At 44.6% G+C, this 12,510-nt stretch overlaps 2 protein-coding genes across 2 annotated transcripts in view; both read left to right on the top strand.

Moving 5' to 3' along the window:
* Nucleotides 1-3,536, top strand: part of rmc1 (regulator of MON1-CCZ1) — a 9,958-nt gene extending 6,422 nt beyond the window's left edge. The window contains exons 14-21 of the mRNA XM_020621874.1: nucleotides 164-270; nucleotides 1,108-1,227; nucleotides 1,312-1,389; nucleotides 1,557-1,661; nucleotides 2,421-2,489; nucleotides 2,566-2,653; nucleotides 2,791-2,928; nucleotides 3,236-3,536. Of these exons, the coding sequence (XP_020477530.1) occupies nucleotides 164-270; nucleotides 1,108-1,227; nucleotides 1,312-1,389; nucleotides 1,557-1,661; nucleotides 2,421-2,489; nucleotides 2,566-2,653; nucleotides 2,791-2,928; nucleotides 3,236-3,315 (785 nt within the window). The 3' untranslated portion in view covers nucleotides 3,316-3,536. The remainder of the gene's footprint in view (nucleotides 1-163; nucleotides 271-1,107; nucleotides 1,228-1,311; nucleotides 1,390-1,556; nucleotides 1,662-2,420; nucleotides 2,490-2,565; nucleotides 2,654-2,790; nucleotides 2,929-3,235) is intronic.
* A 4,339-nt stretch (nucleotides 3,537-7,875) lies between these two features.
* Nucleotides 7,876-12,510, top strand: part of LOC109972780 (sodium channel protein type 3 subunit alpha-like) — a 78,219-nt gene continuing 73,584 nt past the window's right edge. The window contains exon 1 of the mRNA XM_020621910.1: nucleotides 7,876-8,534. The gene's annotated coding sequence lies outside the window, so the exon portion shown is untranslated. The remainder of the gene's footprint in view (nucleotides 8,535-12,510) is intronic.

Here is a 12,510-nt window from a genome sequence, read left to right as displayed (position 1 = left end):
TCAATTTAAACAAACACCAGTCAGAATACTAAAATACAGATCAGAAATCAAGTGGAACAGTGAAAGATGGCCACCATAGTCAGTTTACAGCAAAAACAAGTAGAAACAGATGCTGTCGTCCTGCACTAAAGCTGTGGAGCTAAATCGTCTGTGTTTTCCTCAGTTCTGGTGGGCAGCGAGAAGGGAAGTCTTCCTGTTGTGGCGACCGTCTTTGACAAACTCAACCAGGTGTACAAAGAATATCTGGAGGCTGAGCAGAGCTATGTAGCGGTGAGTGATGACCGGCTGCTTCAACTTGGGACTAGCGAGAAAACGCCTGCAAAGAGGCAGGAGCAGCAAAGAGCTGACGTTCTTGCAACAACGTGCCTCCTCAGCTCAAAGAGCAAATGTTCCATGTGCATGAAGCGTCCCGGGCTCCTGCAGTATGAGAGAGTCTGTGCCAGAAGGATTACGATAAATAAAAACTTGGAAGTCAGTATAAAATGTGTAACTTGGCTCAGATACCCTTTACACAGTAAACGCTGTAAACTCACAGAGAAACCATCAGAGAAGTGAAAAGGTTAATGTGCTGAGGTACCAACAACAAAAGACAGAAGGTCTGGTACGAAGCAGTGTGGCGTCGAGTCGGTGTGGAGCAGAACTTCACTGCGAGGCCGATATGTTTACTGCTCTCTCTGGGGCTGTGCCACTGCTATGGCATGTGGCTGAGGCAGAAGATGAAGTTTATTTTATCCTCTGTTGGTCATTATAAGATGATTTAAGGGCTTCACTTCTGTAAAATGGCAGTTTCTAATGTGTTTTTCTGGACGAGTGGTTATATGAAACCTGAGCTGTGCTTTGGTGGCTGATTTTATTTACAGAGCATGGGACAGTTTTTGTTTGGGATCTAAAACATTATTTTAGAAAAATATTTCACCAGTATAACAGTATTTTTAGTTCTTATATGTGTATGGCACAATATTTTCAGAGTGTCGTTTAACAGCAGAAAACTCAGCGACACTCGACTACATTTACAGTCGAGACTAAGGGCAAAGCTTAATCCTGTTTGTGTAATGTGTGTATACTTCAGATGACCATGGTGATGTCCAGTGTACGTTGTGTTTGCAGACGATGGAGTCTGGCCCGAGTCGAGGCAGCGCCGCTCAGAAGCGTCCGGTCAGGACTCAGGCAGTCATCGACCAGTCAGACATGTACACGCACGTGCTGTCGTCTTTCACAGAGAAGAAGGTACGCACACAAGCACACACATTAACACACACTTGGAGGTTGAACATCATTTAAGATGACGGCTGTTGCGTGTGCATGTTGCAGGGTGTCTCCTACAAGTTTGTCATTGCGGTGCTGATGGAGTACATCCGCTCCCTGAACCAGTTCCAGGTCACGGTGCAGGTAAAGTGGCACCTCGTTTGTCTTGACTTCTGACTGCTGGGTCAGCACCCACTGTAGGTTCTTTAGCTGTATTTACACTATCTGTCATCAGTGTGGACATGTGTCCCCACTGAGTTGTACAGAGGTGGAATATCGGTGTGTTAACGTAATGTGTCGGTGTGTGACAGCATTACCTGTACGAGCTGCTGATAAAGATGCTGGTGCAACACAACCTCTTCTACATGCTGCACCAGTTCCTGCAGTACCACGTCCTCAGCGACTCCAAACCGCTGGTGAGTTTGTTTCTCTGTTACTGTCTATGAAATGTCAGAATGTGGTTTAAAAAAATGCCCAAAATACAATTTTCTAAAACCCAAATTAACAATTGTTTGATGTACTTATTACTTTTAATTCCATTTTATGGACAGATAAAAAAAAAAGGTTTTATTACTCTTTTTTTAATGTTCCTTATTGTCTTTTATCTGTAAATCATGTTGAACTGCATTAACCTGTATGAAGGGTGCTATATAAAGTTTGATTGGATTTGTTTGGGTGACGAAGAAAACCAGCAAATAGTCACATTTAAGAAGCAGGCACATTTGATATGGAAATATTCCAGTTACAACACATTATTACATATAATTACAGTTATGAAGGTTGAGTTCAGATTCTTTTTGTCTCCACTGACTAATTGATTAATTGACTTTAATCCTTCCAGCTCTAGTGCAAGGACTAGTACTGAAAGAGGTCCCAAACAAGTCTGACTGTTATTTGTTCATCTGATCTGAATAGACGTCATCTAACCCTAATCTAATACAGGTCATAATCTGGTTTTATTACATTAGAAACTAGTCCGCCTCTAACCTACAATTAAAACCAGCATTAAACTGTGGTTCCCATAAATCTGACTGATCCCGTTCCTGGTCAGAAATCAGCTGTACTATTCACACGTGACTTCTTTAGGCACTGATTGTGTGTTCGTTTCTCCATTTGGACTGTTTTTCCAGGTATTGTCTTCATTTCACCTCTTTTCCTTTTCATCTCGGTTTCAGGCTTGTTTACTTCTGTCTCTGGAGAGTATGTACCCTCCTGCACACCAGCTATCGCTGGACATGTTGAAGGTATCGAATGCACTCACATTATAATATTTATTATTTTAATCCTGTTCCTTTGATTGATTTTATGTTTGTGTGTCAGCGTCTGTCCTCGGCCAACGACGAGATCGTCGAGGTTCTGCTGTCAAAGCAGCAGGTTCTGTGCGCACTCAGATTCATCCGCAGTGTCGGTATGTTGCCGTTTCCTGTTTCCTGTTACAGCAGATGTCACTAAGAGGCGCTGTTAACTGTTTGAGCCTCCAAAGCGTAGTGACTACCTGCTATCAACATTAACAGTGTGGCTAATGTACCTGGTTCCTCTGGGCAGGCGGACATGACAACGTGTCAGCCAGGAAGTTTCTGGACGCAGCGCGGCAGACTGGAGACCAGATGTTGTTCTACACCGTGTTCAGGTCGTTCCAGCAGAGAAACCAGCGGCTCAGAGGAAGCCCCAGCTTTAATCCCGGTGAGGACACTTACATGTAGACACACAGGGCTGGACCCCCAGTGTCAAGCCCGCTGCCGTAGTGGTCTGCATCTTAAAAATAGTGTCGCCTGCGTTCAGACTGCTCCAGACTGGGTAGAACTTAAACTGTCAGGGTCATTTATCTCAGAAGAAATAAATTTCACTTTCTTATTTTTAACAATTTAGAAATGGGTCTTTGTTGTTCAAACTGTCTATAAATGCGTCTGCTGGCAGCCCGTGTGTCAGTTATCAATGCTGTCATCCGTCATAACTGATCATGTGGTGTGAATGTGTGTTGTCTCACCAGGAGAACACTGTGAGGAGCATGTGGCTCACTTCAAGCAGCTGTTTGGTGAGCAGGCACTAATGAAACCCTCCACCGTTTGAACCGCCGGCACCGAAACACGAAACACGGTTATACAGGATGAACTGGGTCTGTTCCTCAGACAGGAGGCCATCTGATGAGCCAGCATGACCAATCACCATGGACTCGTATGTTTTCATGCACACCGGTACCCTGGGTCCAGACACCTCTGCACGTCACACAGCACCATTACACATGTTTGTTGTATCTGGAATAATAAAACCTAAGGTCCAGCTCAAACCGATCTGAAGGAGTTGTTATGACTCTAAATAGTTGTAACAGTACAGAACTCTCATTAAAAATATGTACGGTTATTTGGGAGATTCAGTCTAGGGGAAACAAGGTTCCTGCTGTAGTCCAGCTGCAGCTACACAGCACACACAGGGCAACACACTCTGCTGAAGCTACAACTTCATCTTCACCTGAAACATTAAAGCTGAGATCTGCACTAAAACACAATTAAAATATATAAATACTCAGCCAGCTTTACTTTGGTGCCTCAGTAGGTTGATAAAACAACATTTGTTGTTGTGGTTTTGTTAATGGCCCTACTACTGGCTCTTCTTTATGCACAACATGGTGAAAGGGTAGGGGAGGGAAGTACCGACCTGTGGTAGGCCCCGCTGTCTGCTGCTGTTGTGTCCAGATGTACCTGCACAGGTGATCAGAAGCCTGGGCAAGATTAGAATCCTGTGAAAATGAGACTAGTCATAAAGATATTCAAAACTAGGAGAAAACTAACTGGGATATGAGGGTGCATGTGAACATAGTCACTGTCAGCAGTTCAGGTGTTCTCACTGTGATGGCCAGAGCCTGAGGCTGTAAAAGAATGTGTGACAATTCTCTATGTATTTATTTTGTATGATGAAGAATGACTTGCTGTTAAACCTTATATAAACCTTATATAAACCTTATTTTAAGATTTTATTTTGGCATTCTACTTTTGACAGCAGTAGTAGAGATAAATGTGGGGTGAGAAAGTGTAATGCCTTAATTCTGTTAATGCTAAAAATAAAAATGTTGTCTGTACATCATAAACATGTCCTCACTGTGTACAGCTAATGGAAGATTCACGTGTTTAAAATAGGGTCATTTCTGTGGTGCATTCATGTGATGCAGACTAAATCAATTCAGACAAATCATCCCAATTTAAGTAATCATTTAATATTAGTTATCCTGATCAAAATAGGATAAAAATAGGATAACTAATATTAATATTAAATATTAATATTAGGATAACTAATATTAGTCATCAACTCTAATATTAAACACCCTGTCAGCAGACAGGATGTTTAATATTATTATGACGTGTATAACTGTAGCCTTAGCCATAATATGTTCTTATGTTTAAGTCACGACATGTTACTAGAGGTCGTGTGAGAATGTTTTTAGCTACACACCACTTAACCAACAGACACACACACATGCACATTGATTTGCTTCATGTTTTGACTACTGCTATGACCAGCTGCAAAGCTGGTAACAGAGACGTCTCGGTTGACGTTTCTGTGTAGTATGGGGCTAGCCCAACCGAGGGGATATAATGTATAGGCCTGTTGTGGTTCAGGGTCTTTCATCTTACATCTGCCTGTGAGCAGTTTGGAGGTGCAAGATACCTGAGCGTGTAATGTTAATTTTACCTGTGATCCTTTGAATAAATCAGCACTGTTTTGAAGTTACTTGGACTGCCTCGTCTCTCAGAGTTAGCATGGTAAGACGAACCATAGTCCTACAAGTGTCAGCAGGAGGTCTTGGATGAGGAACGCTTTGTCAGCCATGCCCTGGACATATTACCATCATCAAATGCCAGTGTTAGCTAGCGGTCTGTTACTAACGTAGTATTAATGTGAAATACTAGTGGCTGTCCTTGCTTGGATGATATGAGCTGACCAACAGCTAGCCAGTTAGCTTGATGTGTTACCAGTGTAACAGTGATGTGAAGAGTTAGTAGCAATGTTAAGTTCTTTAGCAACGAGTCCAATATGGCGGACATCAAGGTGTCAGTGTGAAGGCCCGGCGTCCAGCAGCCACACAACTAATCGTGTATAACTGCAGTGAGTATGAACAACCATGACAACAGTGTTAATACATTTGGAAATTAGAACTTCACAATTTCCATAAAGTGCCTTTAAGTGTTGGCTTGTCCCTTTTTGTAATTAGCAACTAGCTAATTATTGCTTTTACAGCACTGAAATGTGTCCTACACAGCAGGAGACAGACAAGATTTGTTTTTAAATAAATGGCTTAAACAGTAAAACGTGTTAAGTGTAGCTACATGTTCAGAATGTGAACTTTCTTTACTTAATTACCGTAAATGATCAACTCCTGCTAGCTAACCTGCCCTTTCACCTACATTGTTGGGCAGTAAGTAGTTTTAACGTGCCAATAATTAACGTGTAATTTGTTTGCGGTGTACTCTGTAAGAGTAGGTAGCGATTTGATGAAAACCAGGAGCTAAAACGGTTGGTTACTGGTGTGTTGTGAACAGCAGAGTCAGCCTTTCTGTTTCTTAACCTGTAGTTTTAATAGCAGAGACTCGGGTGGAGGTATCAAACTGACTTACTGATAACGTCCCACAGAGAAAAGGCCTGAAGGCTTTATGTTAGGATGGCTCGAACACAGAAGTGAGCGAGTCACACAAATAGACGATGACTTCGATGCAGGCAGTGCTAGTTTATTTACAGTGTTAAATAAGTGACAAGAAATGAACAGTAGAGTAGTAATGGGGACCGGGTGTCGAGCTTCGGAGGGTAACACAGTCAATGGTGGAGATAAGAGGACCGGGCTGTGGACACTGGGACTCACTCCTGGACTGGTCGAGTGGGATGGTACTGAAGATGAACAGAAAGAGTACATACGGTAAGTAGTAGACTGTGCATCGACCTGCAGGGTGGTGATGAATCAGAGTGGAGGAGATCCGTGGTCCGAAGGAGCGACTGAGGTGAGGAGGGAATGGATCTAAGCAGCTGCAGAGAAGGAGACAAAACACTAACACTCAAATCAAAAAGAACGACGGGGAACAAACGGGCCTGAGAAATACTAGAAAGAACTGGCAGGGGAGTGAACGAAGAGCAGGGACTAAATAGGGAGAAACTAATCAGGTGCAGCTGGTGGTAATCCGGGGGTAAGAAGCAGGTGTAAAGGAAAACGTAATCAGGGTAAGGGAGTGAAAACAGAGTGAGGGGAGTGAGAAAAGAGGTGCAGCCGAGCAAACCTGACACTTTAGTTTGAGGCTTTGCTATGTGCCCTAACACCTAACCCTCAGCAGCAGGAGACACCGCGGCCAGGGACGGGGCCCACAGCAGCTTCTCTCATGTTAAAGCTTATAAAGGAATTGTGTGCGCTGTGCACGCACATTAACACCCTTGCCTCCCCAGTCAGAAATTCCCATAACTGCCTCTGGGAGTGTACTTCTGAGCTTTGTACCATTTAAGGTTACTCACTGGACTTGAACTGCTTAGTACATGAGAGAACTGGAGAAAAGGGGGCGTCCTAAAATCCGGACCTGTGGTGTAGTTACAACACTGAACACAAGGGGGAGCACGTCGCACATTTGACAGTAGACTGAGTGGAACCGGCGGGACGTTGGCTAAAGACCACAGATAGAGGATAGGAGAAAGTGGACGCTACTGCTTGAACCAAGCGTATTTTCACACATAATTCAATAGAATCAAATCTGAAAATGCCACGTGCTATATGGTTTATAAGCTCATACTTAAGATAAAAATGTTTTGTGGTGCTCAGCTTTAGGACAAGTCTCCAGGTCGAGTTATTACTTGGGGATAATAACTGGTCCGTCCTGTCATTTCTAATGTTGGTTTCTTCTTTACCATCACCGCTGTCGTCGACTGTCCTTTGTCTCTAATGATTTTAACAGGTTTAAAGATGTGAATTTGGTCTTTAGAAGAGACAACTGACTTGATCACGTTGCTTTAAAAGTCCTTTGAGCAGTTTATTTAACTTTAGTAATTATCAGAAAAATAATTTACACAATCTACATGGACACCCAAACATCTCGGTCATAGGTGATAGCTGCAAAGTCCGTCTTTCAGCCAGGTGCTGAGCCTGGCTGCGGTGGTTTCCTCCCACTTGGACCCTAGGTCATTAGTGAGGTCCACCCCTTGACCTGGTGATGGTCTGGGTCGCAGCCGGTGCTGGCTGTGATAGAAGGCAGTGTGCAGACCAGCACACACTGGGAATATTGGATGTGGTTTTGTGCAGAGGGGGCTTTGTCATGTTGAAACAGGACAGAGACAAGGAAGAACATTCACAGTGTGAAAAAGTCTGTCGTCTAAAACATGACAGCATGCTGCAGCATGACAATCTCTTTCTATCCCTTGACACCAAACCAGGTCAAAGGAAAGACGTATCGTCGGAGCTGTAAAGTAATGCGGAAAAGTTTTCAGGATTGTCATATTAAAATGTAAAAATGCTGCCAGGTGACCCAGCATAGGTATCCTGAAACACTGCTGACAGTGAAGTAAGAGCTCGACACATGCAGCTGTCTTTCTCCATTCTCACACCCTCCCCCCCGCATCCAGGGCGATTAAGCGGCTGGGATGATGGGAGTCCGGCTGGTCAGTCGTACCAACCTACGAGGCACCAAAGCGCAGCAGAACACTCCGATCTCACGGTAAACTTCCAACTATTTCGCCGTGAAATTATTTCTCCGAAATTAAAAAATAAAAGCAACAACTGGAGCCAAGGAGACTTTTTCCCGGAGTCCTGTGTTGTTAATCATCACACCTGAAACGGATGAGAAGAAACTAAAAATCCCCTTTCCTGCGGCCGAGGAGTGTGTTACTGGGATTTAGGGGGGATACAAGAAAAGTGAAGCCGGAGGATTAAAGCGGCTCAGGTTGGGAAGATGCCGGAGGACGTGCAGCAAACGGGGTGAAGCTGCCCGGCGCGCAGTCCCCTTCCCCGGCTGCACGGACGCGCCACAGTCCGCGCCACAGTCCGCTCCCCCGCCGCTGCTGGAGAGACATTTCTGCGCTCCCGTCTCTCCTCGTTTGTCCGTCATCGTCACCACTCTCCTTGGAATAAAAACACAGCCTTCATCATCCTTTTTTCCTTCAGAGAGATTTTACTACAAAAACTTTTGTGTTTGACTAATGGATCGGCCCCCGCGCGCCTCCTCTACGGGTGGGATGTGGCGGCTGTGAACGGGACGCAGCAGAGCGGTGATGGTGTGACAGGCAGGACATGCACACCCGCAGTTTTCAACGCAGGAGTTTCACATGTGAGTACACGCGTCTGTGTGTTTTAAATGACCTTTTACAGGTTTGGAGTAAACATGTTCCTCAGGGCTGAACTACGACCTTTTAGAGCCAGCGGATCCTGAAATCACCTGCGGCACAAAGAATCTGTTCTGGCATGGAGAAATATTTCATGTTTGTTTGTTTCGCTTGTGAGCTCATCTGTAACCCGCCGTGCATCGGCCCGATAACACGCACAGCGGTGTTTTAGCGCATTTATGGACAAAAGGCGAATTAAAAGGTGTCAAAACTTTTCTTCCATTAAATGGCAACAGTGAGACACCTAAAAGACCATGGGGGAATTTGGTCATTTGATTATTTAGGCTGTTCTTCTCAGCACCTGATCTCAGCCTTCCTCTTGGTCATTTTGTCACAGACTGAGATTTTGGATCAATGTTGTCCTGGAAACACTCATGTTGAAGTAAATCCGACACCGGTTTATCCCCCTCTTCGTCCCTGCTGTGAGCCGCTGGCCCCCCAGAGACCCTGTTTCCTATGTTCCTATGCAACCCGTTCCATATCAACCGTGCCGAGCCGAGCCGTTCCACCCCTTTCCATTAATTAACCGAGTCTGTTTATGTAAGAGGGCATCCATTTGGGGCCGCGGCCGCTGCTGGTTGTCCTACTGTGGCCTGTTTACTTCTTTGGAACAACTGTAATATTTCTTCTGGGACTCGACGTGCGTCAGTGGCACCTGTCATTTCTCTTTTAATATGTGTGAGACCGAGTTTAATGCAACGTTAAAGGGCTTAGACTTTTATGAGACATTTTTAATCTATAATTCTTATGGTATTTGTATTACAAAACAAAACAATACCAACATTCTCCTAATATTAATAATTCTTGTACCTGCTATTTTCACTTCATAGAAATATTTCATTGAGATCACCATCTGCTTTTCCATCGAGAAACACAAACGTGGTAAAAACAGTCACATGAATCACAGAGATTATCAGGTAATAATACTTTAAACTTGCTCAGAGAAATTAATGTTCTCTATCTGTGAGGTTCAGCCGAGGTTGGTGCATAGCTATGTGCACACACAGGGCATATGAAGAGAAACGGTTATATTTTAGTGACCCACATATCACAGCATCTCATCAAACAATCCTCGTATGATCTTCCAAGACATCATCTTTGTGTGTTTATAGTACATCTCTATAATATTCCTGCAGCGTCAGCATAGTGTACATGTTGCCCCTGAAGTGTGTGCAGTAACCAGAGGGCAACGTGTGTCACTGGATGTGTCCTGGTGTTTTCCTTTAATGAGTTTGATAGATGTAGATCAAACATGCGGCTGTGCCCGTTGGGGTTTCCTCATGACCACTGACTTCCCACCTTCTGGCTGATCCCCTGCTTTCATGCACATGATCTGCACCGCCACAGGCTCCGTCCCAGGGCAGCATGTAGCTCTGTGTGGTCGGCTGGCTGCTGGTTTCATAGGCAGTTAATCAGAAATCAAGCATGTCATGTCAACACCCTGTGAAATAACAGACTTAATAACATGCATGATAAAAAATAACTAACACTAAACAGTGTTAACTGTTTTACCTTCTGACTTTTATTCCATATATCATTTTTATCTAATCTGTTAAAATAATACTGTTCACATTCCTGCACTGATCGATCTATCGGTCAGCTTATTCCTGAGAATGACATAAGTACTGTATTATATTCATGCCACTATGATAAAAACGTTCATGTTAACCTCAGCATTTTATCATGTAAATAAACGGGTAGATTAAGTAAGTGTAAACTGAAGTTTGATAAGTTAATAAATGTGGTATAAAAACACAGCCCACAGTGACGCACTTACATCTTAGATCAAGGCCACCCTCTACCCTCCACCCCCCAAGTCAATGAAGTGTCCCTGGGCAGCTGCAGAGTCCTGTAGTTTATAGGTCATGACCCCCAACTGTGGAGATGAAGAATGTCTCTGTTTTCTTTCTCTGGTTTTTGTTAACTGTGTCTGACTCACTTGGTCAAACAGGGCAGGTAGAGCTCGGTGGGTGGGAAGGAAGTCAGGTGGCCAGGGAAGAATGTTGAAAGGCAGCAGGTGTGTAAGAGGGGGAGGCTGGGGACAAGACGATGAGGGAGGTGGCCGAGGAAGCCGGACACGAGGCCAGCAGGAGGCAGAAGGATGCTGGTAGGACATAATGCTGCATTAACGTCATGTGGTTTAAATGGATGCTGCGAGAAGCTGAGCGGGCAGAAACGTTGGTCACCCTCGTATTTGTAAGTTGGAGAAATTGGTTTTTTTTAAATACACTGACAAGATGTCAGATGTGAAGAACTGCAGACATCAACAAGCTGTTGGTACGAAGTCTGCAGAGGCAGCACCTCTGGCAGTTCCAGCCCGTCGGCTCATTAGAATCAGTTTGTGTCTGGTGTCGCTTGTAGTACAGTTTGTACCACAGGGGACTAGCTCTTTGTTTTCTGGTGCGGCTAAGAAGATTAGCATGAAGGCTAACATCTGTGGAACAATGCGCGAACGTTCCCATAGCGAGATGAATGAGGATTATTTGTCATTGTGATATTATGTGGATGGAGAAATAAGAAAGGTAGAAAACCTGGAGTTGACCAGAAAGTACTGTAAACCTAATAAAGATGATAGGTCAAAGGTTAAAGAAGGATGGCAGCAGAGGAGAGAAGTAGATCAGACTGCTGCGTGTGAGTGCAGGTCTGTGCCCCGGGGCCCATTGTCTCACAATCCGAGCATGCCCGTGTGCACTGACACCACTGCTGGGTGCGGTTTCAGGTGGACTAGAGTCTTAACCAGGGACAGGTGCACAGTGATTGTCGGTGCGGCTGTGTCAACACCACGGCTGCAGCTTGACGACAGGTGTTCCAGCACTGCACTGCCTGCCTCGTATGTGTTACAACTGTGCGAGTGTGTGTGTGTCTGTCTACGTGTGTCCAGGGATGTCTGAACTCACACTGGGTTAGTTTGTATGTAAGTGGTAATGTGTGTTCTTGGATTCCCCTCAGAGTGTGTGTGTCTGTGCGGCTGAAAAGCCCCACACGGTGCGGTGCTGTTTGTTCAGTGTCTGAGCAGCAGGCCTGACCTTTCCTGTGCCGGGCGCTGAGACAACACGAGCTGCTGTTTGATGGACGAGGCCGCGCTGTGGCTCTCTGCTCTGACATCAGTCCTGCAGGCTGGAACCAGCATCCTGCTTATTATCTTCAACCTTTGTGCAGTAAAGGCGCCATATGAAACCTGAGAGCAGCTCTATAGCTTTTATTGTAGAGCTTAAAAACCCTCCTGAGCCGTATAATCCTTTGCATTCATTTCCTTTGTGTTTCTGATGTGTGTTTTCATGGCCATTAACTCCCATGAAAGACGCAAACATCGATGTCACATCCTGTCAGATATAAAAGGCCTGTTTTTCAGCACCTTTCAAAGAATCACACAGTCCAGAGTATTGATCAGCGCTCACCATCACAGCATCGGTTGCTGTTTTTGTCCAGCAGAACTGTTCTGGGAACAGAGACGCCTTTCTAGGAGCTCAGGAACAGCACCTGCGTTTTCACCTTGCACCTGCTGTAGTTCATATTCAGTATCGCCCAGACTAGTTGTGTCGATACAGGAGGTGTGATGAGTGTCTTGCAATGTTTGTTGGCCAGGTAGATGATGCTTAACTGTACTCGATCATAGTTCATTGCTGTTGCATCAAGCAGAACCATGAGGAGAAAACACTCGACAGAGTGCAGGCGTCTTTCCTCTCTGTCTCAGATCTTCATTTCTACTCTGTGTACCTTGTTTTCAACATGCATGGTTTGCAAAAATGGTTTCAAACAAAGGTTTTCATTTAATTATTGGTCTAATTTTCCTAATTGTTACAGTTCTTAAAACACAAGGGAAGACGAATACACAGAAAGGACTTATTATGGCACAGCAAAAGCTAAGCGATCTACTAGACAAGCCTGGCGGCTCACGTGCCCTCCTCACCCAGTGGATAA

Source organism: Monopterus albus, unplaced genomic scaffold (assembly GCF_001952655.1).
Source record: "Monopterus albus unplaced genomic scaffold, M_albus_1.0 scaffold269.1, whole genome shotgun sequence".
NCBI classification, from domain to species: domain Eukaryota; kingdom Metazoa; phylum Chordata; class Actinopteri; order Synbranchiformes; family Synbranchidae; genus Monopterus; species Monopterus albus.
This window is presented reverse-complemented; position numbering and strand designations above follow the sequence as displayed.